The sequence below is a fragment of the Ranitomeya imitator genome, chromosome 5 (assembly GCF_032444005.1).
Source record: "Ranitomeya imitator isolate aRanImi1 chromosome 5, aRanImi1.pri, whole genome shotgun sequence".
Lineage (NCBI taxonomy): Eukaryota > Metazoa > Chordata > Amphibia > Anura > Dendrobatidae > Ranitomeya > Ranitomeya imitator.
In genome coordinates, this window is record NC_091286.1 from 49,252,984 (window position 1) to 49,279,437 (window position 26,454).

The 26,454-nt window shown below is 46.4% G+C and overlaps 1 protein-coding gene across 2 annotated transcripts in view; it reads left to right on the plus strand.

The window, feature by feature from the left end:
* The first annotated feature begins 902 nt into the window (after window positions 1-902).
* MSH6 (mutS homolog 6) overlaps window positions 903-26,454 on the plus strand; it is a 37,498-nt gene continuing 11,946 nt past the window's right edge. The window contains exons 1-6 of one of the 2 annotated variants that reach the window (XM_069768646.1): window positions 903-1,184; window positions 10,317-10,519; window positions 11,167-11,330; window positions 12,509-15,035; window positions 16,559-16,824; window positions 17,661-17,778. In XM_069768646.1, coding sequence (XP_069624747.1) covers window positions 979-1,184; window positions 10,317-10,519; window positions 11,167-11,330; window positions 12,509-15,035; window positions 16,559-16,824; window positions 17,661-17,778 — 3,484 coding nt within the window. In that variant the 5' untranslated portion in view covers window positions 903-978. Of the gene's footprint in view, window positions 1,185-7,792; window positions 7,814-10,316; window positions 10,520-11,166; window positions 11,331-12,508; window positions 15,036-16,558; window positions 16,825-17,660; window positions 17,779-26,454 lie in introns of those variants that run through there. The other variant, XM_069768647.1, reaches the window with a different exon arrangement.

Genomic DNA, 26,454 nt, shown 5'->3' on the forward strand with positions numbered 1-26,454 from the left:
ATGAATATCTGAAGGAGAAAAAAAAATGTATAGCTCTTTAAAAATAACCCGGAAATGTGATTAACCCCTTAACAACATATGACGTACAGGATACGCAGGTTCAGGTCCCCCGAATGTGACAAACAAATATGGTGAAATGTTAAAAAAAAAAAAAAAACTTTTAAAAAATATGGAAAAAAAATAAAAAAGAATAAATAAGTTCAAATTACCCCCTTTTTCCTTCATTAAAAATTAAGAATTCAAAATGTTTTAAGAAAATGCATGAAAAATACATGAAAGTCTGATGTGTCAAATTATAAGGAGAAAAAAAAGCCAAAATAGCAGTTTTTTGGGGCACTGAAAACTTTGTATCCACCCCTTAAGTGATTTCACTAAAAACATTGCTTCAGGGTGCAAAAAAAACAAGCCCCCCAGGCTGAAAATCAAAAACATTGCGGGTCTCAGAAAATGCGACAAGTGATTTTTTTTTCTTTTCACATTTCATACCTCATATGGTAAAATGAATGGTGTCGTTCAAAAGCACAACTCGCCCCACAAAAAACAAGCCCATGGGGGAAAAAAAAAAGGTATGGCTCTTGGAAGAAGGTACTTAAGAGGCTAATCATAATCCCACAGACCTTGTAAAAAATGCAAAAAATTTATGAGTATACGAAGAAAAAAAAAGTTACCCCTCATTATAACGCCTGTGCGAAAAAAAAATGTGTGAAATAAAAACCTGGCGCCCCAAAAAAAAAAAAATGAGACCACGTGACTCTTCCCACAAACTTTCCTTCCATAACAATGGCCTCGGTCACCAAGGTAACAAGCTAGGCTCCACACGTGCTCTGCCGGAGTCTCCGCCCCTCTGTTAGATCTCTTCGCTGATTGGCTGTGCCGGCGCGGCGCACTTCCGGTGAGTGACGTTTCCACCTAGGAGAGGATTTTTTCCCGCGCTGCACGGAGGCAGAGAGCTGCTGGGAGGTGAGCGCCGCCATCACCATGTCCAAGCAGAGCACCCTGTTCAGCTTCTTCACCAAGTCTCCCCCGAGCAGCACCAGCAAGGTGAAGAGGAGCGGGGACTCCACGTCTCCCACCGAGGCTGACGTGCCCGCCATTGCCGGACGCAAGTCCAATACATCGCCTAAAGAGTCAGCGGGGGCTCCCAAACATGGAGGGAAGAAGACCCCGCGAGCTGCCACACCCAGGTCAGTGCAAGTGTGGACTACAACGCCCAGCAGACCAGTGCTCGTGTCCTGGGCTCTGGTTTCCGGGGATTTTGCTTGCTGGGCATGCTGGGATTTGTAGTTTGAAGGGGCACAATGTTATCTCTTCTGTTCCTGGGAAGCTGGGTGACAGTGTCACTGCTGCTATAGAGGGGGCTGTCACCCCCAATTCCTGTGTCACTGCTGCTATAGAGGGGGCTGTCACCCCCAATTCCTGTGTCACTGCTGCTATAGAGGGGGCTGTCACCCCCCAATCCCTGTGTCACTGCTGCTATAGAGGGGGCTGTCACCCCCAATCTGTGTCACTGCCGCTATAGAGGGCGCTGTCACCCCCAATCTGTGTCACCGCTGCTATAGAGGGCGCTGTCACCCCCAATCTGTGTCACTGCCGCTATAGATGGGGCTGTCACCGCTGCTATAGAGGAGGCTGTCACCCCCCCCCCCCAATCTCTGTCACCGCTGCTATAGAGGGGGCTGTCACCCCCCAATCCCTGTGTCACTGCTGCTATAAAGGGGTCTGTCACCCCCAATTCCTGTGTCACTGCTGCTATAAAGGGGTCTGTCACCCCCAATTCCTGTGTCACTGCTGCTATAGAGGGGGCTGTCACCCCCCAATCCCTGTGTCACTGCTGCTATAAAGGGGTCTGTCACCCCCAATTCCTGTGTCACTGCTGCTATACAGGGGGCTGTCACCCCCAATCTGTGTCACTGCTGCTATAGAGGAGGCTGTCACCCCCCAATCTGTGTCACTGCTGCTATAGAGGAGGCTGTCACCCCCCCCCCCCAATCTGTGTCACTGCTGCTATAGAGGGGGCTGTCACCCCCCAATCTGTCACTGCTGCTATAGAGGGGCTGTCACCCCCCAATCTGTGTCACTGCTGCTATAGAGGGGGCTGTCACCCCAATCTGTGTCACTGCTGCTATAGAGGGGGCTGTCACCCCCCAATCTGTCACTGCCGCTATAGAGGGGGCTGTCACCCCAATCTGTGTCACTGCCGCTATAGAGGGCGCTGTCACCCCCAATCTGTGTCACCGCTGCTATAGAGGAGGCTGTCACCCCCCCAATCTCTGTCACCGCTGCTATAGAGGGGGCTGTCACCCCCAATCCCTGTGTCACTGCTGCTATAGAGGGGGCTGTCACCCCCCAATCTGTGTCACTGCTGCTATAGAGGGGGCTGTCACCCCCAATCTGTGTCACTGCCGCTATAGAGCGCGCTGTCACCCCCGATCCCTGAGGTCATAGAGGCAGCAGGTACTGATCACTTGGACCCCTAGAGATGGAAGCTGGGGGGAGCGGAGGCTGAGCATGAGCACCACTGCTCCATTCTGGCTGGAGATCATAATGGCTGACCCTGCAGGGATCAGTGAGTTATTCCTGAACCTATTTGAGGAATAACCCTTTAAAAGGAAACTGTCAGCAAGATGGTCTCCTTCCTAAACCATTCATATGGGCTTGTGGGTCAGTGATACATGGACCTTTTTCCTATCACCACGACAGCACCCACAACGAGAGAGGGGATCCGCCCACCTTCCGGACAGGAACCTACAGGTTAAAAAGGGGCGGTCCCCCTCGCCCTCCAGTTTGGGTTCCTGTCCGGACGGCGGGAGCCTACAGGTCTCGTTCACCTACCCGGGTCCGCCAAGCCTCTGTGCGGTGTCCAGGTGAGAACGGCAGAGTCGGGGGCCCGGAAGCAGCGTCGGGGGAAGTCCTGTGTCCAGCTTCCCCCCTCGTCTGGCAAGGAGCGGCTGAATGCCGAAGTGGCGTTCCCAGGGGAAGGCACGCCGCCCTGGGTCGTCCACACGCGCGCGACGCTGCGGAAGCAGGTCGGCGCTTATGACCCGGAAGTGATCGATCGACTTCCGGAGGAGACCGGGAGGAGGAGCGCGGGACTTTTGAAAAAGAGCAGCGCTCAGGTGAGATGTGTGTGCGGCAACATGTCTTCGGCAGGAGACGCTGAACACCGACAGGCAGGAGAGCACAGGTCTCATAGCGGTGAACGTGGGCAGCAGGATCCTGGCAAACCAGCATCACGTCGCGCCTCACCCCCTCAAAAACCGGTACTCTACATTTTTTCAGCAGTGGTGAGTGTAATATGTAGACCATTGCCTGATACAGCCGTTTTCTACACTATGCTTTATTATAGGGGAAAAAGGTCTCCAATCCAAGCATAAGCAGTGTGCTGTATGCACAGAGCCTCTACCTGACACCTATGTTAAAAAGTTATGCCAATTATGCATATGTCGTATGTTAGAAGAAGAGGCCCCTCTCCGGGTATCGGATCTGAGGGAAGTAATTAGGGAAGAAATAAAATCATCCCTTAAAACCAGACGGCATGAAAAAAGCAGTGTGGAGTTGGTGTCCGATTCCAGCCCTTCGGTACAAGAAGGCGAGTGTTCGGAAAGTTCTTCGGCATCCTCTTCAGATGAGGAGGGAAGACCTTGCTTTTCCACGGATGGTATGGAAACCTTAATTAAGGCAGTCCGTGCAACTATGGGGGTTGCAGAGAGTAAAGAACCAAAAACATCCAAGGAGATCATGTTCGCAGGGCTGAGCCAGAGAAGTCGAAAAGCTTTCCCAGTGGTGGATTCTGTTAAAGATCTGGTCAAACGGGAGTGGGATAAGCTGGATAATGGGTTTTTACCTTCAGCTGCAAAAAGAAGGTACCCCTTTGAAGATGACACTTTATCACAGTGGATGAAGGTTCCTAAAATAGATGCGGCAGTAGCCTCTACTTCAAAAACAGCCTCCCTTCCATTAGAAGATGTAGGGCTCCTCAAGGATCCTTCAGACAGAAAGGCTGACATGCTCCTTAAAAAACTATGGGAGTCATCATCTGGAGCCTTTAAGCCTGCTATCGCAGGCACCTGTACGGCCAGATCAATCATGGTCTGGGTGACTCAGCTGGAGGAGCAGCTTAAAGCGAAGGTACCCAGGGATAAGTTGCTGAATTCCCTGTCTCAGGTCAGAGAAGGAGCAGCTTATCTAGCAGACGCCTCAATTGATTCTCTGAAATTGGCCGCAAGATCGGCAGGTCTTTCGAATGCAGCCAGACGGGCTCTATGGCTAAAGACATGGAAGGGGGATGCCCAGGCTAAGGCCAAACTTTGCTCCATTCCATGTAGGGGTGAGTACCTATTCGGCCCGGTGCTGGATGACATCCTTGCAAAGGCAGAAGATAGGAAGAAGGGATTTCCTAAAATGTTTAATCCCACTTTTAGGAACGCCTTCCGAAGACGCATGCCCTTCAGGAGATTCCAGCCAGACCAGCAGGGATATAATCGCGACTGGGAAACATCAGACCATAAGAAGAAAGGTGGATACTATAAGAACTCTTCATCTTTCTCAAGACGTAGGCGTAATTACAGATAAGACGATCTACCAGTAGGCGGAAGACTAAAGTTCTTCTCAGATAGATGGAAAAAAATTACTTCTAGTGCCTGGATAATGGGGGTGGTTGAGTCCGGATTAAAATTAGAATTTTTGAGAACTCCCCCGGATCAGTTTGTGATAACATCACTGGACACTCCGGCCCAACAACAGGCCTAAGAATTAGAGATTCAACAATTGCTTACAAAGCGAGTTATTGAAGAAGTACCAAAACATCAGGAGAAGACGGGGTTTTATTCTCCGCTATTCTTAATCGCTAAACCTGATGGGTCCTTTAGGACTATCATAAATTTACGTAAATTGAATAAATATCTTCAGTACCACGCTTTTAAGATGGAATCCATTAAGTCAACAACTAAGCTTTTGTTTCCTAGGTGCTACATGTCGGTCTTGGATCTAAAAGATGCGTACTACCATCTTCCAGTTCACAGAAATCACCAGCAATTTCTCAGGATGGCAGTATGGGTAAACCATCAAATTAAGCATTTTCAATTTTTTGGCAATGCCCTTTGGCCTGTCCATGGCACCTAGAGTTTTTACTAAGGTTGTTTCAGAAGTAATGGCACATATCAGGGAGAGAGAGACCCTTGTGGTGCCCTATCTAGACGATTTTTTGATAGTAGGAAATTCAATTGATCAGTGTACGTCTAGGGTAAATGCCATAATATCATCCCTACAGGAGCTCGGATGGATTATCAACTGGGAAAAGTCAAAACTGGAACCCACAAGACGTCAAATGTTCCTAGGAGTTCTTCTAGACTCAGAAGATCAGTCATCCTTCCTACCAGAAGAGAAGAAGCGGAAGATCATTCAAAGGATCACGGCTGTAAGGAAAGCTCCAAACTTAAGTCTAAGAGACGCAATGTCGCTTCTAGGATCTTTGACTGCGTGTATATCGGCGGTAAGATGGGCTCAGGCTCATACACGAATGCTTCAGTACGAAGTTCTTCAAGCAGAAAAAGATCTTCACGGTGCTCTGAGCAGAAGGTTCAAGTTATCACCCGCCACTCTTCAGGATCTGAGATGGTGGCTCAATCTAGCACATTTGTCAAAAGGAGTTCTCTGGACCATCACTCCGGACAACATAATTACAACAGATGCCAGTCCGTTCGGTTGGGGAGCCCATATGGGAGACATTCTAACCCAAAGGCGATGGTCGATTCAAGAGTCCCAAAATTCCTCAAATCTAAGAGAGCTTACGGCAGTCAATCAGGCTCTTCTTTCCTTACTACCATCCCTGAGGAATATGCATGTACAGATACAAACAGACAATATGACTGTAGTAGCCTACATCAATCATCAGGGGGGGACAAGATCTCGATCCCTGATGACCACTACAGCACAGATATTGTCTCTGGCCGAGAAACACTTACAATCCCTGTCGGCAGTTCATATAAGAGGGGAACTCAATATAGAGGCGGACTACCTCAGTCGCCATTCCCTTCGTCAGGGAGAGTGGGCCCTGAACCATCAGATATTCGATCAGATAGTCAATCTGTGGGGGTTGCCGACAATAGATCTGTTCGCTACAAGAAAGAACAGGAAGGTCAGAAGGTTCGCATCTTTACAGATAGCAGACCAACCATTTATAGTGGATTCCCTTCGGATCCGTTGGGACTTCCAGCTGGCATATGCCTTTCCCCCAATGTGTCTGATTCCGATAGTTCTCAGGAAAATCCGGGAGGAAAGAGCCAGTGATCTTAATTGCCCCTTTCTGGCCCAGGAGGCCTTGGTTCTCTCTCCTCAGGACATGTCTGTGACCGATCCCTGGGTGTTGCCAGTGGTTCCGGAACTCCTCTCTCAAGGGCCATTTCGTCATCCAAATTTGGAGACTCTTCACTTAACGGCTTGGAACTTGAGAGGGGGTTCTCTAATGCTTTAATAACCACCTTATTGAAAAGTAGAAAGGAGGTCACTACAAAGATCTACACAAAAATTTGGAAAAAATTCCTTTTGTTTGATCAGCAACCATTAGGAGATAAGGCTCCGATTTCAGCTATTTTAGAATTCCTTCAGAAAGTCTGGGAATTGGGTAAGAGTTCATGTTTCAGCCTTGGGAGCTCTATATAACAGTGATATAGCTGGTAATAGATGGGTTGCTAGATTTATTAAGGCATGTCAGTGGTCTAACCCAATCCATATTGTAAGAATACCCCCTTGGGATTTAAATTTGGTGCTTGAGGCGTTGACTGAACCTCCGTTCGAGCCATTAGACTCTATTTCAATAAAAAATGTAACCTTAAAAACAGCTCTACTCTTAGCATTAACATCTGCCAGGAGGGTCAGTGATATACATGCGTTATCAGTAGATCCTCCCTATCTAATAATTCTCCAGGATAAGATTGTCCTAAAACCCGATCCTGCATATTTACCAAAAGTAGCATCTAAATTTCATAGAAGTCAGGAGATTTATTTACCATCTTTCTATGAAAATCCAGGTTCAGAAGAGGAGAAAAAATATCATACTCTAGATGTAAAGAGGGCGATATTAGAATACCTGGATAGGACACAAAGCTGGAGACAGAGTAGGGCTCTGTTTATTTCTTTCCGGAATCGGAAAAAGGGTTCTGGTGTCACGAAGAACTCTATCGCTAGATGGATTAGAGAAGCAATATGTCTTGCCTATTCTGCCAGGGGAGTAACACCACCAGAAGGCATCAGGGCGCACTCCACTCGGGCCATGGCATCATCCTGGGCGGAGAAGGCGGATGTCCCCATTGAAATGATATGTAAGGCAGCAACTTGGTCATCACCTTCCACCTTTTATAAGCACTATCGCCTTGATCTATCTGCTAATTCCAGCTTACAGTTTGGCCGTTCAGTACTTAGTGCTGTGGTCCCTCCCAGTTAAATAGTCTTTGAAAGTCTCTCGTTGTGGGTGCTGTCGTGGCGATAGGAAAACCGGTTTTTACGTACCGGTAATAGGATTTTACAGAGTCCACGACAGCACCCATACATTCCCCCCCGTATTTAGTTACTTATTCCTGCACTCTGTTGGAAGGTGTGCCTTAGAGATCACTCTATAGAGGTGGTGGTATTTAGTATTGTTTAATATGATATTGTCATGTGCTGATTCATTGGCGGTAACCCTTGTACTCTGGAACCCAAACTGGAGGGCGAGGGGGACCGCCCCTTTTTAACCTGTAGGTTCCTGTCCGGAAGGTGGGCGGATCACCTCTCTCGTTGTGGGTGCTGTCGTGGACTCTGTAAAATCCTATTACCGGTACGTAAAAACCGGTTTTATATCCGATGCCAGCGTAAATCATTGCTTTCCTCACTTCTGGGCACTGAGACACTGGCTTGTGCGCACTCTGCACCCTCCGTGCACTTCTTCCAGGTATACAGGGTGGTGCAGGTACAGTAAATGCTGCGGTCCGTGCTCTTAGCGGGGGGCACCTTACTGCACAGTAGTAGGGATAGCGGTGATTTGCGCTGATGTCAGACACATTGAGCCATCACAGATAGTGGTCACTAAGGTTAGAAAGTACATCAGCCCAGGTTTTGTTTTGTGAAGATCTCGGTGTCCTATTATTTTAAATGTGAGATCCACATTGTGCCGATTTTTTTTTTTTTTTTTTTTTTTAATTTTATTATTTCTGCCATTTTCAAACCTGCAATACAAAGGGTTGTCATTTTTGCATGTCGTATTATTACTATCAGTGATGTCTGCAGTAAACTGGAGTATCCATAGCAAACGTACGTGCACATGTGATATCAGCCCATGTTCACACCGGTCGGACTAATTCTGCAGCAAATCTCGCTCGTGATGTGATGCAATGTCTGCATCCATGTCGTCTAATCTTGTTGCACTTTAATCTGTTGTGAAAATCTGCAAGTAATCCGCATCCAGAGTTGTCATGTTCCAGATTCCAAAAAATCTGCATCGCCGGGTAACTTCTGTATAGGGAAAACTCTGCAGCATTTAGATGAGCTTTGTGCAGTTCCCATTCAGACATTTGCAACGATTCCATGTATGTGATGGGGATAATACACAAGTGGCGGAAATGCTGTGGATTTTTTTCACGTGAATTTGGGCAGCAGATTTCAGTGCCAGCCAGGTGGATGCAGATTTCCACTGCAGATCTCGTCTTCCAATACAAAGGTTGTGATTTTGTAGCTGATTTTTTTCCACCATGTGTACCATCCTACTCAGGTGTATTCCCTATTAGGCCATGGCTGAGTGTTATGGCTTCCATTACATACTGAAGCATCAACTCTAGTGTGAGCAGAGCCTAAGGCTATGTTCACACTTTGCTGATTTTGCTGCGGATCCGCAGCGGATTTGACCGCTGCGGATCCGCAGCAGTTTCCCATGAGTTTACATTACAATGTAAACCTATGGGAAACAAAAAACGCTGTGCACATGCTGCAGAAAAATCCGTGCGGAAATGCTGCGGATTACATTCCGCAGCATGTCACTTCTTTTCTGCGGATTTTTACCTGCTCCAATAGGAAACTGCAGAGGAAAATTAGCAGAAGAAACCGCAGTAAAAACCGCGATAAATCCGCAGTAAAAACCGCAACGGGTTTTCACTGCGGATTTTGGAATTCTGCTGCGGAAAAATCCGCAGTGGAATCTGCAAAGTGTGAACATAGCCTAAACATGCCTGTACACCTTGTATAACAGCTGCTACCTTTCCCAACTTCCCTCCCCAAAGACCAGTGTTGTTAATGGGGAGAGTGGAGTAAAGCGCTGCCAGACTCTGAGTCTGGCGCTGAAATTCAGCCTGCCTAACCCTTCTCTCCTGATCGCCTCTATATTAGAAGGTTGGTTGATTTTTGTCGAAATGGACATTGGAGAACTCATGTAAAGTAATTGTCCATCTTTGGGTTCACACCCCACCAAAACCATCATCTGACATATCGGAGTGTTTACTGCTCCCGTTTTTCTGTTTGACAGTCTCTCAATGGGATAAGTTCAGATGTGGGATTGTTTCCAGCTTTAATTGCATATGAGGCCGGCCCCAGCGCGATGCATTTCTATTGTTTTTTTGAGACCACTTTCACACTTTGCGGAGACTTCCATAAATGCTGCAGGTTTTAGAGTCTGCATTATATCCATTCTCTTACAGATCTCACCCTTTGTAATGCACATGGAGATTGGCAGTAGAACTCATGAATATGTGCATTTACCTTTATTTACTACCATGAATATGTGCATTTACCTTTATTTACTACCATGAATATGTGCATTTACCTTTATTTACTACCATGAATATGTGCATTTACCTTTAGTGACCAGATGTCTTCCAAGTGAAGTCAAAGGCACATTGTACTGTGAAGGGAGCCACAGCTCTTCTTTGGGGAGGGGGGATGTCTTCACATCCAGACCCACGAGAATTTCTACAATATTGAAGTTTAACATCTTTCTATAGATGAAAACGCCTAACTTGCCTCCAGAATTTATTTTTATTTTACTCGCTTACGGTATATAACGCCATCATATTCCACAGCGCTTTACAGACATTATCATCACTGTCCCCATTGGGGCTCACAATTTAGATTCCCTATCAGTATGTCTTTTGGAATGTGGGAGGAAACCCACGGGATAACATACAAATTCCTTGCATATGTTGTCCCTGGTTGAATTTGAACCCAAGACCCCTAGCGCAGCAAGGGTGTAGTGCTAACCACTGAGCCACCGTGCTCCAATAAAGATATAACTTTTTTTTATTGCATCAGTCAAAATAAAAATTCTGAATTTTTTTTTTCTTCTCCCCCTTCAGTGCAGTTTGTGATTTTGCACCAGGAGATCTTGTTTGGGCCAAGATGCCAGGTTACCCATGGTGGCCTTCCTTGGTGTACAACCATCCCGAACAAGAGACTCACCTCAGAGGAAAGGGAAAGTCCCTCCATGTTCATGTCCAGTTCTTCGATGAACCTCCGACCAGAGGATGGGTGGGAGCAAAATATATGAAGAATTATTCAGGTATGTATTTAGCCAAGTTTATTTTGGAAAATAAAAACCATGGGATTGGTTCACTCTATCTTTTGGAGGAAAGTGTTCACCACCAGTTTGGACGCAGATCCACAACAAAATCTGGAGTTGTTTTGTGCAGATTTTGTTACATATTACATAGAATAAAATATGCAGCTTTTCTGCATATAAATCAGGCGGCAAGCTTCTGTAGTGTTCTATGAGTTATATGGATGCAAATCTGGAGTGTGTGAGCATAGGGTCCAGCAAAGTGGATGAAGTTTAAAATAAAATCTTATCCACACACTTTGTAACTGCCAAAATGTACCTACCGGCAGACACTGTGCTATAAGTTTTTATTCTTTGCATTGTATCAGATGTGCATGTAAAGGCCTCTGTACACACTGGAGAAGTCATACAGACCTGCAGATTTTGCCAGACTTGTCTGACCATCTTATGTTGATGGGTGTCTTTGATTCTTCTCAAACTGAAATTCGTACCTATTTATGAAGATTAGTGTAGCAACTGAGGCGAAGAAGGCAGACCCAGAGAAATGTCGGCTATAGCTTCACCCTCCCTGGGCCTTTATGCTTTTATAGTATTTATTACAGATGTGCAGTGCGGTTGTCGCGCTGAAGTATATTTCTGCTTTGTTTTAGGTTCATCAGCCAAAGAAACCCAAAAAGGAGGCCTATTTTTCAGCACCAGACCTGAGATAAGAAGAGCAATGAAAATGGCAGATGATGCAATGACAGCTGATAAAGAGAAGAGGCTGTCTCTGGCGGTGTGTGCAGAACTGTCAGATTCAGAGGAGGAGATGGAGGTAAGATCTGTGGAGGGATTTTAGTTCACTTATGTTTTAGATTAAGAAATGTGAAATCTTACATCCACTTTTACTGTCGGTATATATCAGGGGGAGGGGTGCTTTATATACCATTCGTCATTTAAAATGGCGCATGTCAGATATATATGTATATGTGACATCAGGTGTGAACATGAAGAAAAAAAAGGCTAAACAGAACTTATGTGCCCTACAGTTGGAGGAATTGAGAAAATATAACTCGTTCCTTCAAAAAAAACAAAACACTCAAACTACTATATTGATGGAAAAATAAACGTTATTGTGCTTTGAATGTGTTTGATTAAAAAAAAAAGCAAATTGTCTCTTCAGAGAGGAAGATGGCTAGAACTGTAACACCACGTATGGGAAGTAGCAAGAGATCCGCAGCGTTTTTTGCAGTGCAGAAATGCTGCAGATCCGCAATTGATTTACAGTACAATGTAAATCAATGAGAAAAAAATGCTGTGCACACTTTGCGGAAATCCGCTGTGGTTTAAAAAGTAGCAGCATGTCACTACTTTTTTGTGAATCTGCAGCGTTTTTGTACCCATTCCATTATAAAAAACCGCAGGGGTAACAAACCGCAGCAAATGCGCAAGAAAACCACAGCAAAAACGCACAAAATGCTGCTGAACCGCACAAAAAACACGACAAATCTGCAGGTGCGTTTTCTGCCAGGAGATGCAGAATCCGCACCAGAAATTCCTAAGCCTAATCCACAACGTGTGCACATAGCTTTTACGAGCCTTGTCACACGACTTTGGCTAAAACCACTGACGAAGGGCAGTACCCCAAAACAGTGTCTGCAAATTGAGATTGTGGTTTTGGCTTTTATCCTAAGTCATGTGGCAAGTCTTGTTAAAGGGTCAATATTGATTTTTAAGATTGCTATTTGGTGCTAAACTTCTGGTCCTCATCCTCTCTGAAGACAATTTGCATATTTAATTTCCCAGAGGAGCATTGCAAGGCTTAAGACTCTTCACCTTGGCATGTCAGGCTTGACATGTCGGTCTCCTCAAGGAGAGACGTTAATCCTTGGATCCCATAAAAAAACAAAAGCAAAACTTGATCATTATCTATCAAACAGACCTGGCCAAAGTGGTCAGGGTATTTGTCAAGTCAAATTTACTACAGAATCTTTTTTTTGTTTCGTTATTCAGGTAGAAGAAAGTTCTGTAAGTGACGATCTGATTCCTGAGCCAAATAATGGCCGGCCGATGCGTCAGGCTAAAAAGAATGGGAAAGCAAAGAGGAGGAGAATTATGGTTGAGACGGACAGTGATGAGGGACCCTCTGATGATGAGTTCAAGCCAAACGCGAAGGACGCTGCAAGCAGTGATGAGGGCAGCAGTGGGGAGGACGAGGCCAAGGTGTCTGCACCAGACTCTGCCACAGAAGATGATAGCCCAGTCAAGGTCCCTGTCAAGCGCAAGAGAGGAAGTGTGTCCAAGCCTCCTGCTAAGAAATTGCAAAATGAGCTGCCAGAAACACCAAAAAGAGCAGTCAATGTGTCTTCAGAAGCCAAGTTGAAGCTGTCATCATTTTCTGCCCCCGAGTCCTTTGAATCGCAGGCAAACTCTGCAGGTGCTGCTGGGGTTTCTACATGGGAGCATGAAAAGTTTGAGTGGCTTCAAGACGGCCGAAGAAAAGACTCCAGACGAAGACGACAGACTGATGATGATTATGATCCTGGCACGCTGTATGTTCCTGATGATTTCCTTAATAAATGCACTCCAGGCATGAGAAAATGGTGGCAGCTGAAATCACAACACTTTGATACTGTCATATTTTATAAGGTTGGGAAGTTTTATGAACTTTACCACATGGATGCGGTTATCGGGGTTAATGAGTTGGGGCTGACGTTCATGAAGGGCACTTGGGCTCACTCCGGATTCCCTGAGATCGCATTTGGACGCTTCTCAGATGTTCTAGTTCAGAAGGGATATAAAGCAGCCCGGGTAGAGCAGACAGAAACCCCAGATATGATGGAAGCACGATGCAAATCCTTGTCTCACCCTACAAAGTTTGATAAAGTTGTGAGAAGAGAAATCTGCAGGATTATTACCAAAGGCACTCAGACCTACAGTGTGTTAGACGGGAGTCCCTCAGAGAGTCACAGCAAATACCTGCTATGTCTGAAGGAGAAGATGAACGATTCGTCTGCTCAGCAGAGAATATATGGGGTCTGCTTTGTGGACACCTCAGTAGGCAAATTTCACGTTGGACAATTTTATGACGACCGCCACTGTTCGAGATTTAGGACCTTGGTCGCCCACTACCCCCCAGTACAGATTTTGTTTGAGAAGTGTAATCCGTCTCTGGATACTAAAAAAGTTCTTAAAAGTTGCCTCTCGACTTCAATCCAGGAGGGGTTAAATTCTTCCTCTCAGTTCTGGGATGCTGCAAAAACACTAAAGGTTTTGGCTGAAGAAAGGTATTTTGTAAAAGAAGGCAAGGAAGAGCGCGAAAACTGCACGTTGCCGCCAGTTCTAAAAGACATGACGTCGGACAGTGACTCTTTAGCACTTACCCCTGGTGACAATCATGAACTTGCCCTTTCTGCTCTCGGGGCTTGCATTTTTTATCTGAAGAAATGTCTCATTGATCAAGAGCTACTCTCGATGGCAAACTTTGCAGAGTACGTCCCTGTTGACGTCGACATCGAAAGGGCCCAAACCCCAACCAGCTTCTTTGCTAAAACAAGCCAACGAATGGTTCTGGACGGCGTCACACTAACAAATTTGGAAATTCTTCAAAATGGGACTAATGGGTCCACAGAAGGGACACTCCTGGAGAAATTAGACACCTGCTTCACTCCTTTTGGCAAGCGTCTTTTAAAACAGTGGCTCTGTGCTCCGCTGTGCAATCCGTTCTCTATCAATGATCGGCTTAATGCGGTTGAAGATCTCATGGCAATTCCGGGGAAGGTGTCGGAGGTTGGAGAACTGCTGAAAAAACTTCCAGATCTTGAAAGACTTTTGAGCAAGATTCATAGCATTGGGTCTCCGCTCAAAAGCCAAAACCATCCAGACAGCCGAGCAGTCATGTACGAGGAGACCACCTACAGCAAGAAAAAGATAGCAGATTTCCTTTCTGCTCTGGAAGGTTTTAAGGTGATGCGTGAAGTCGTAATGACAATGGAAGATGCCGTTGATGACTTCAAGTCCAATATTCTTAAACAGGTTCTTAGTCTTAAGGATAAAAGTTCCAAAGGACGCTTTCCAGACCTATCCTCTGAATTAAAGCGCTGGGATACTTCATTTGATCACGAGAAAGCTAAAAAAACTGGTGTGATCACTCCTAAAGCCGGCTTCGATCCAGACTATGATGAAGCCCTGAGAGACATTAAGGCGACAGAGCAGAATCTGGCTGATTATTTGGAGAAGCAGCGGAAAAGACTCGGGTGCAAAAGTATTGTGTATTGGGGGACTGCAAAGAACCGTTATCAAATGGAGATCCCAGAGAGCGTCACCGAGCGCAACCTACCGGAGTCATATGAATTAAAGTCCACAAAAAAGGGCTTTAAACGTTATTGGACTAAAGCCATAGAAAATATGTTTGGCGACCTGGTAAATGCGGAAGAGCGCAGAGACGCTGCCCTTAAAGACTGTATGAGGAGGCTGTTTTATAACTTTGATAAGAATTACAAGGAGTGGCAAACGGCGGTGGAGTGCTTTGCCGTGTTGGGTAAGAACCTTAACCCCTTTCTGACCTCGGACGGGATAGTACGTCCGAGGTCAGAAGCCCCGCCCCGCTTGTTTTGAACAGCTGACATGTGCCCGTAATAGGCGCGAGCAGAATTGCGATCTGCCCGCACCTATTAACTAGTTAAATGCCGCTGTAAAAACGCAGACAGCGGCATTTAACTACCGCTTCCGGCCGGGCGGCCGGAAAGGACGTCATCGCCGACCCCCGTCACATGATCGGAGGTCGGCGATGCTTCTCCATTGTAACCATAGAGGTCCTTGGGACCTCTATGGTTACTGATCGCCGGTAGCTGTGAGCGCCACCCTGTGGTCGGCGCTGACAGCACACCTGCAATTCTGCTACATAGCAGCGAACAGCAGATCGCTGCTATGTAGCAGAGGCGATCGTGCTGTGCCTGCTTCTAGCCTCCCATGGAGGCTATTGAAGCATGGCAAAAGTAAAAAAAAAAAAAAAAAATTAAAAAAATGTGAAAAAAATTTAAAAAATATAAAAGTTTAAATCACCCCCCTTTCGCCACAATCAAAATAAATAATAAAAAAAATCAAATCTACACATATTTGGTATCGCCGCGCTCAGAATCACCCGATCCATCAATTAAAAAAAAGCATTAACCTGATCGCTAAACGGCGTAGCGAGAAAAAAATTAGAAACGCCAGAATTACGTTTTTTTGGTCGCCGTGACATTGCATTAAAATGCAATAACGGGCGATCAAAAGAACGTATCTGCACCAAAATGCTATTATTAAAAACGTCATCTCGGCACGCAAAAAAATAAGCCCTCAACCGACCCCAGATCATGAAAAATGGAGACGCTACGAGTATCGGAAAATGGCGCGTTTTTTTTTTTTAAGCCAAGTTTGGAATTTCACCACTCAGATAAAAAAAATAACCTAGTCATGTTAGGTGTCTATGAACTCGTACTGACCTGGAGAATCATAATGTGAGGTCAGTTTTAGCATTTAGTGAACCTAGCAAAAAAGCCAAACAAAAAACAAGTGTGGGATTGCACTTTTTTTGCAATTTCACCGCACTTGGAATTTTTTTCCCATTTTTTAGTACACGACATGCTAAAACCGATGATGTCGTTCAAAAGTACAACTCGTCCCGCAAAAAATAAGCCCTCACATGGCCAAATTGACGGAAAAATAAAAGTTATGGCTCTGGGAAGGAGGGGAGTGAAAAACGAACACGGAAAAACGAAAAATCCCAAGGTCATGAAGGGGTTAATAGTGTTGGTTACTGGGAATAATACGTGCATGATCAGTAAGGCTTCCGATGTTAAACCCTACCCCCTACTATGCCAATAATTACTTCCCCCCCCCCCCCCCCCCCCTCTACTTAGTCAAGATTTTTCTTTTTTTTCCACTGTTCATTTTCCTAATAACTATTGTCAGAACTCGATTATTGGTCTGTAGATGTAACTGGTCAGTCTGCACCTCATTGTAATTATGGAATATTATTAAATCGAGGTGCTGGCTTTACATGATTACTTTGTGTTACAGATGTCCTTATTTGTTTGGCGCAATACAGCCGAGGTGGTGATGGACCGGTCTCCAGACCTGATATCCTATTACCTGATGACACTGCACCATTTTTGGAGCTCCGTGGATCTCGCCACCCTTGCATTACGAAAACCTTCTTTGGAGACGACTTCATACCAAATGATATTATAATTGGTTGCAAGGACGAGGAAGAAGACGTTAGTAGCGCCCACTGTGTGCTGGTCACAGGTCCGAACATGGGTGGCAAGTCCACTCTGCTGAGACAGGTAAGTGTTGTGGTGTTTGCCCACAGATTATTAAAACTAAGTAGGGTGTCCAGAAACCTTTAGCTGCCATACAACTATAAGGAGGGGGGATACATGCAACCGCAGCATCTAAGCGGTTGAATGGCTGCAGAATCTGCTCATGCCCTGTTCAAATGTTCACAACCATGATCGCCAGAGTACTGCAAACCACCTCCGACCTACCGGTATCCCCGGCGCTTCCATCGATTTTATAAGCTAAGTGCAATGTCATCTGGGCAGCTTGGCACACGTGACATTGACGAGCTAATCAATTTGCTCATCAATGCGGTGTTAATGATGGAGACCTCAGCCTATACCTTTCTTAATGTATGTATTAGTATTGTAGTTCAAGCTATTTTCTTCCCAATAAGGTCCATTGTCGCAGACTTAATAATCTTTATTTTTTATATAGCGCTGGCATATTCCGCAGCGCTTTACAGGTTGCACACATTATCACTGTGGGGCTCACAATCTACATTCCCTATCAGTATGTGTTTGGAATGTGGGAGGAAACCGGAGAACCCGGAGGAAACCCTCGCAAACATGGGGAGAACATACAAACTCCTTGCATATGTTATCATTGGTTGGATTTGAACCCAGGACTCCAGCGATGCAGGGCTGTTGTGCTAACCACTGTGCCACCGTGCTGCCCTTTAGCTCTATACTAGATTATATCCCAATTGAGGACATTTATTTTCATATACCGCTATGCACAATTGAGAAACTTGTCGCTGTTTAGTGTTGGGACGTTGAGCCCGCACTCTGACGTCTATTGGCTTAGTCTCCTGGTTTCCCATTGCTGTTTTTGTCTTTTGCAGGCCGGTCTTATGGTGGTTATGGCACAGCTGGGGTGTTACGTGCCTGCAGAAGTCTGTAAGCTGACCCCTGTGGACAGAGTATTTACCAGGCTGGGGGCGTCAGACAGAATCATGGCAGGTAATACGGCTTGGTTTAGTAGCAGATCACATATCGCTAAAGAGCCATAAGTGTAGAAATCTAACCACGGACAAACTCTAAAGGAAATATACAGTATATTAAAATGTCTGTCCCATGGTATCTTTTCAGGAGTGCACTTCCCTCCATTGCTTGAGTGACAGTTCAGACCAGCAGTCTCATTGTGCCACTGGCCCGCACTGTGTGCTCTTCATGGTTGTTACTCAAATGAGCTTTGCCCTTGCTGCATTGGAGGAGTATAGTAACACTGAGACTTAGAGGGACCTTCCCGATACCTTGCGCCTAGACAGCAGCAATAGCTGGTTCATTAGGTAATTGGCCTCAAGTAATGTAAAAAAAAAAAAAAAAAATATTCCTCTACTTTCTTGGACGACAAGAAATTTTAATGACTAGTAAATTGGAAACTTAGTTGTTGTAACAAGCACCGTTGCAATTTTACTCATCCTAATCTGGGAATAATACATTGTTATAATGTACTGTACTCTGAACATCATGGCTATTCCTTCTGTGACTGAGAGAAGTTATTATTATTTTTTTTTTTTTCTCGCTTAATTGGGGAGGTGGAGGGGGGACAGGTAACCATGGGTGTATGCTGCTGTCGCTCGGAGGCTGACACTATGCAAATAAAGATAGATAACTCCTGCCCGGCAGTATGCGCCCTCCGACAGGCAACCCAGTTTTTGCTTAGTGTCTGTAGGAGGCGGACCTGGTTTCTAACCCCAGATCCGCTTTATTTTTTCTTTACAAGGTTTTTATGTGTGTTATTAATCTTTTCCATTTCTTTTTCAGATGCTTTCTTCAGGGTAACAGGCTGCAGTTCTCTCACCCTGTTTTCCCCACATTAAGCGAGAGAGCGGTGTGGTATCTCGGACCCGCTGGGCACGACTCGTCCCCTGTCACCCTTATGGGTGCTTCGGGGCGACTATCTTGGTGGCCAGTCCTTGCCCTGTCCCCTCCTCATCCCTCTCCTCCTTTTAAGGGGTTGACGCCATCTTCTATGGCGTGGGAAGGAGGATCCCCTCATCCAGGACCCTTCCTACTATCCAGGGGCTCCTAACGCTATCCTCGACCACGATGGAACCAGGTAGAAGATCTTCAGTCCCCCACTCTCCTCTCCCCACTCAGTCCCTGCATCGGCGCTACATGTCAGAGGCACTTAGCTTTGTTTATGCCGCTGCGCTCTTTCCTGCAGCACTCGCCGCTGCATGGGCGCTCCATTACTGGGTACAGCACTAGGGGATTCTGAGGCCAAAGGGCGCTCCTCACGCCGTTTGTCTCAGCGCGTGTTTTTCAGCCTCTCCATTTTCTGCAATCTCTGCCCCGGGAGGCAGCGCCCCATCTTTTCCTGATGCTTCCAGCTCTGGGCACGCCTCTCTTGCAGCCCAGCGCTGGTATTAGCCACATTCCCCTCTTCACCGCCGGCCTATCAGGTCCTTGGTTTTTTTTTGGCCAGCCACGCCCTTCTCCTTGGTGCGCTCTCTGCACGAGCAGGTCCTTGCAGCCCGCGCTCTCCCGGCCAGTTACCTCCGGTGCGTCGCGTGCCCAGAAAGACTTCACCAAGGTGGGGGACACCATTTCCTTTTCCACAACTGCCCTGTTTGCCAGGTCTGTAGACTTTTGCTATTCTCCTTACCCGGCTGGTATCTCCCTAAGCAGCATCATCTGCTGGCATCTTGCTTCAAGTGTCTTTTCACTCTACCTATGCCCAACCCCGCAGGGGCTCCCTGCTATATCCCTACGGTAATTCACTACGCTTGTGCCCGCTGTAAGAAAAAGTGGGCTTCAGGCCAGCCATCGCCTTTCTGTACGTCCTGCAGTTCTTTCATCATGTCCATCTCTCAGGAGGCCCCTAATGCTCGGGATGAGTGCATTCCCCCTCCCCCGGAGTGGGCTGTTGCAATGTCTGTCAGTCTCTGACTTGACTAAAGTATCTCAGTCCCTGATTCAGGTACTAGAACGTATTCCACTGCTGACTACTGCCACCAGTGCCACGAATGCTTCTCACAGCGATTCGCTCGCACCTGTCCAAGACCCTCATAGGGGCAGACTTGACAAAAGAACCAGAAAGCGGTTTCTGTCCAGTTCTTCGTCTATTTCTCCGGATCCAACTGCGTCAGCCGGAATACCACTCTCCACCCGTTCCCCTCCCCCCTCCTCGCAGGCGGACGTCGGGTCAGTTTTATCCCCTGTCGGATTCTGACTCAGATGCAGATCAGACTTCCGCAACTCAGGATATGGTTGACAGCCTTATCTCAGCCATTATTCAAACACTTGAGCTTAAGGAGGAAGAGGCAGCTTCTCAGGACATTTCCGTTTCTTTCAAATGGATGAAGCGTCCCTCCAGAGTTTTTCCCAATCAAAAGGAATTTAATCCCTTTACCCCCAAGGGTGGTTTGCACGTTATGGACCGGGCCAATTTTTACAATTCTGACCACTGTCCCTTTGAGGTTATAACTCTGGAACGCTTCAACGGATCCCGGTGATTCTGACATTGTTTTCTCGTGACATATTGTACTTCATGATAGTGGTAAAATTTCTTTGATATTACCTGCGTTTATTTGTATAAAAAACGGAAATATGGTGAAAATTTTTAAAATTTCGCAATTTTCCAACTTTGAATTTTTATGCAATTAAATCAGATATGTCACACAAAATACTTAATAAGTAACATTTCCCACATGTCTACATCAGCACAATTTTGGAACCAAAATTTTTTTTTTGTTAGGGAGTTATAAGGGTTAAAAGTTGACCAGCAATTTCTCATTTTTACACCATTTTATTTTAGGGACCACATCTCATTTGAAGTCATTTTGAGGGGTCTATATGATAGAAAATAACGAAGTGTGACACCATTCTAAAAACTGCACCCCTCAAGGTTCTCAAAACCACATTCAAGAAGTTTATTAACCCTTCAGGTGTTTCACAGGAATTTTTGGAATGTTTAAATAAAAATTAACATTTAACTTTTTTTCACAAAAAATTCACTTCAGCTCCAATTTGTTTTATTTTACCAAGGGTTACAGGAGAAAATGGACCCCAAACCTTGTTGTACAATTTGTCCTGAGTACGCCGATACCCCATAAGTGGAGGTAAACCACTGTTTGGGCGCATGACAGAGCTTGGAAGCGAAGGAGCGCCATTTGACTTTTTAATGCAAAATTGACTGGAATTGAGATGGGACGCCATGTTGCGTTTGGATGTGCCTAAACATTGAAACCCCCCACAAGTGACACCATTTTGGAAAGTAGACCCCCTAAGGAACTTATCTAGAGGTGTGGTGAGCACTTTGACCCACCAAGTGCTTCACAGAAGTTTATAATGCAGAACCGTAAAAATAAAAAATCATTTTTTTTTTCACAAAAATTCTTTTCGCCTCCAATTTTTTATTTTCCCAATGGTAAGAGAAGAAATTGGAACCAATTTGTCCTGAGTACGCTGATACCCCATATGTGGGGGTAAACCACTGTTTGGGCGCATGGGAGAGCTCAGAAGGGAAGGAGCACCGTTTGACTTTTCAATGCAAAATTCACAGGAATTGATGAGACGCCATGTTGCGTTTGGAGAGCCACTGATGTGCCTAAATATTGAAACCCCCCACAAGTGACACCATTTTGGAAAGTAGACCCCCTAAGGAACTTATCTAGATGTGTGGTGAGCACTTTGACCCACCAAGAGCTTCACAGAAATTTATAATGCAGAGCCATAAAAATAAAACATAGTACACGCCTGCGCAAGGCAAAATTGCCTTGTGCAAGCATGTACTACGGAGGACAGAGAATGAACTTCAATCCAATATTGCAGCCAGCGGGTAAGGAAAGGGTGAATCAAACACCCAAAAACCCCGCCTCCATGGCTGAAGATTGTTCCCTCCAAATTCAGGTGACAGTGTCCCTTTAACCATAGCCCTAGCCCTAACCCTAATGGGAAAATGGAAATAAATACATTTTTTTAATTTTTTTATTTTTCCCTAACTAAGGGGATGATGAAGGGGGGTTTGATTTACTTTTATAGCGGGTTTTTATGATTGGCAGCCGTCACACACTGAAAGACGCTTTTTATTGCATAAAATATTTTTTGCGTTACCACATTTTGAGAGCTATAATTTTTCCATATTTGAGTCCACAGAGTCATGTGAGGTCTTGTTTTTTGCGGGACGAGTTGACGTTTTTATCGGTTACATTTTCGGACACGTGACAGTTTTTGATCGCTTTTTATTCCGATTTTTGTGAGGCAGAATTACCAAAAACCAGCTACTCATGAATTTCTTTTGGGGGAGGCGTTTATACCGTTCCGTGTTTGGTAAAATTGATAAAGCAGTTTTATCCTTCGAGTCAGTACGATTACAGCGACACCTCATTTATATCATTTTTTTTTTTATGTTTTGGCGCTTTTATACGATAAAAACTATTTTATAGAAAAAATTATTTTTGCATCGCTTTATTCTGAGGACTATAACTTTTTTATTTTTTTGCTGATGTTGCTGTATTGCGGCTCATTTTTTGCGGGACAAGATGACGCTTTCAGCGGTACCATGGTTATTTATATCCATCTTTTTGATCGCGTGTTATTCCACTTTTTGTTCGGCGGTATGATAATAAAGCGTTGTTTTTTGCCTCTTTTTTTTTTTTTTTTTTTCTTATGGTGTTTACTGAAGGGGTTAACTAGTGGGACAGTTTTATAGGTCGGGTCGTTACGGACGCTGCGATACTAAATGTGTACTTTTATTTTTTTTTTATTTTTTTTTTTTTTAATTTAGATAAAGAAATGTATTTATGGGAATATTTTTTTTTTTTTTCATTATTTAGGATTTTTTTTTTTTTTTTTAACACACTTGCAAAAAAATTTTTAAACTTTTTTACTTTGTCCCAGGGGGGGGGACAGTACAGATCGGTGATCTGCCAGTTTGCATAGCACTCTGACAGATCACCGATCTGTCTCAGAGCGCTGCAGCGTTACCAAGTGCCTGCTCTGAGCAGGCACTTGGTAAGGCACCTCCCTCCCTGCAGGACCCAGATCCGCGGCCATCTTTGATCCGGGACTTGCTGCAGGAAGGAAGGTAGGAGACCCCCGGAGCAACGCGATCACATCGCGTTGCTGCGGGGGTCTCAGGGAAGCCCGCAGGGAGCCCCCTCCCTGCGCGATGCTTCCCTGCACCGCCGGCACATCGCGATCATGTTTGATCGCGGTATGCCGGGGGTTAATGTGCCGGGGGCGGTCCATGACCGCTCCTGGCACATAGTGCCGGATGTCAGCTGCGATAAGCAGCTGACACCCGGCCGCGCTCCCCCCGTGAGCGCGGCCGATCACCTATGACGTACTATTCCATCCTTGGGAAGTAAGGCCCACCCCACATGGACGGAATAGTACGTCTAATGGCAGAAAGGGGTTAACAACACTACGTCTAGACACTGGGAACATCCTGGTAAACGTTTTCCAGGAAGGAAACGTTTGGACATATTATACCCCTTTGCTTCAGACCTTGTTAGCAAATGGACCGAATCACCTAAAGTAAATCCGTCAATCTCTAGATTATCCTCCCAGACAGTGCTGTCCATTCCTGACACGGCATCTCTAAAGGACCCCACGGACAGGCAGATTGAGGCGTTAACCAAATCAGCATTTGAGGCTTCTGGCACCTCTCTCGCCACCCAAGAAGAGGCAAAATTAGGACAGAAAGCGGTGTCGGCCTGGGCCAAGACCCTACGCAGAGGCATTGTAGCTTCAGCTCCCGCCCAGGAGCTAGCTGACTTAGCAGATCAGATTTCTTTGGCTGGAAAATACCTCTTGAATGCTTCTCTGGATGCGGCTGCTTGCTCCGCAAGGGCAAACAGCAATATTGTCGCCATTCGCCATGTCCTTTGGCTTAATGCGTGGAACGCTGATCCCGCTTTCAAAAAATCTCAGTTCTGCCTTTACAAGGATCCAGGCTCCTTGGCGCACAGCTAGACCAAATGATTTTGGATGCCACTGGCGGTAAGAGCACTTCTCTGCCGCAATCTAGGCCTAGACGTCCCTTCAATAGAAAGGGACCCCAATCCTTTTGCTCTTCCTCCTCATCGGGCGGTGCCTCCCAGCAGGACCGGTCTTCCTCCCAAAGGGAATGAAGGAAGCCTTCCTTGTGGCCCACTCACTGGAGAGCTTAAAACCCGCTTCTCCAAGTCTTCCAGTTCTCATGACCACAGATTTTCTTCAAAATGACGGGTTACCCCAACCCCCCCCCCCCACACACACACACACACACACACACACACACGGAACTCTTTCCAGGGTGGGAGGCAGGCTTCTTCTGTCCACAGAGGCTTGGTTGTCGGTGGTCGACACATGGGTCAGGGAAGTCGTTACATCAGGCTACAAAATAGGCTTTTCTTCGCCTCCCATGTCCCAGGGCTCCTTCAGGCCATCGATGCCCTCCTCGCCTCAGGGGTAATCGTCCCAGTTCCTTCCAGCCAGCGGTTTTCCGGTTTTTATTCCATTCTATTTGTAGTTCTGAAAAAAGACGGCTCCCTTCGCCTGATTTTTGGATCTCAAACAGTTGAACCGCCACCTCTGGATTCGGCACTTAAAGATGGAATCTCTGCGCTCGGTGATCGCTTCCATGGAACCAGGAGAATTTCTGTTCTCGGTGGACATTCGGGATGCATACCTACACATTCCGATTTGTGTTCAGCACCAAAAGTTCCTTCGTTTTGCGATCCAAGATCAACACTTCCAATTCACGGCTCTACCTTGCGTCCGCTCCCAGAGTCTTTACGAAGGTAATGGCGGCGGTCATGGCCATCCTTCGTTCCAAGGGGATTCTCAAAATCCCCCTATCTCGACGACCTCCTCGTAAAAGGTCCGTCTCGCCGGGACTGCGGTCAGAGCCTCCAGATCACTCTGGACACGTTAACCCACCTCTGTTGGATTGTCAACAAACAGAAATCCTCCTTGATACCGACCCAGCGTCTACAATTCCTAGGCATGGAATTCGACACCATTCAGGCCCAGGTCTCCCTCCCAAGGGAGAAGTTCTTTTCTCTTCGGAGCCCTAAAGCGTCCTACCTCTCTACCTCTTCGGCTTGGCATGAGGGTTCTGGGAAAGATGGTCGCTTCCATGGAAGCGGTCCCTTATGCTCAGTTCCTCTCTCGCCCTCTCCAATTGGCCCTTCTGTCTGTTTGGGACAGGAGTCCACTTTCCTTAGACCGTCCTATTCTCCTCCCTCTCAATGTGAGACAGTCTCTTACTTGGTGGACACTATCCTTCTCCATTCTGGGCGGGAGGTCGTTTCTTCCCCTCCACTGGCAGGTCATCACCACCGACGCCAGTGTTCAGGGGTGGGGTGCGGTCTTTCTCCACCTCACAGCCCACGGTTGCTGGACTGCTCAAGAGGCACGTCTCCCGATCAATCTCTTGGAGATGAGGGCTATTTTCCTAGCCTTCCCTCCTCTCGGGAAAACCGGTCCGCATTCAGTCGGACAATGCCACGGCTGTGGCTTGCATAAACCACCAGGGAGGGACTCGCAGCAAGCAAGTCATGACAGAGGTGGCAAAAATCTTGCGGTGGGCAGAGAGCCACATCCCCTCCATATCAGCTGTACACATCCTAGGGGTGGACAATTGGGAATCCGACTTTCTTAGCCGTCAGGGGCTCCTGTCAGGCGAGTGGGCTCTTCTCCCCTCCGTCTTTGACCAGATTTGCCAAAGGTGGGGCGTGCCGGATGTCGACCTAATGGCCTCCCGATCAAACCACAAGGTTTCCCACTACGTATCCAGATCTCGGGATCCGATGGCCGTCGACTGCGACGCCATCGTGATCTCGTGGGCCCAGTTCCAGATGCCTCATCTGTTCCCTCCTCTTCCCCTGCTCCCAAGAGTCGTAAAAAAAGATAGTCAGAGGGGGTTCCGGTTCTCTTAGTAGTGCCAGACTGGCCCTGCATGGCTTGGTATGCGGAACTTGTGAACATGTTGTTGGATGTCTCTTGGGGGCTTCCAGACCGTCCGGATCTTCTATCGCAAGGTCCCCTCTTCCACCCGAATTCTCGGTCTCTGAATTTAATGGTATGGCCGTTGAGGCCGCGGTCCTAAAGGATGCAGGTTTTTCTCAACGTGTTATACAGTCCATGATAAGGGCTAGGAAACCGGCTTCTTCCCATATCTTCCATAGATGTTGGAAGGCCTTTTTCCAATGGTGTGACAACAACCAGTCTCCTATGGTCTTCTCCCTTCCTTCAGTGCTTGGTTTTCTTCAACCTTCCTGCAGGGGGTTGCTCATATAGCACCTCCTTACCATCCTCCAGTTGATCCCTGGGACTTCAACCTTGTACTCAGCGCTCTCCAGTGCGTGCCCTTTGAACCAGTTCGGGATATTTCTCTTGCCCTCCTTTCCTGGAAAGAGGCTTTCTTGGACGCCATCGCCGCCAACTCGGAAACTCTCCTAATCGAGGTGTTGTCCTGTCGCTCTCCCTTCCTGGTCATACACCAAGATAAAGTTGTTCTTCGACCTGTTCCTTCCTTTCTTCCAAAGGTAGTTTTGGCGTTTCACCTCAATGAGGACATCGTTCTCCCTTCTTTGTGCCCTTCCCCTGCTCATCCTCTGGAGAAATCTCTCCACAATTTGGATGTGGTCACGGCTATCCGAGTCTATCTTGCCAGAACTGCTCCTTTTCGTCAGTCCGATC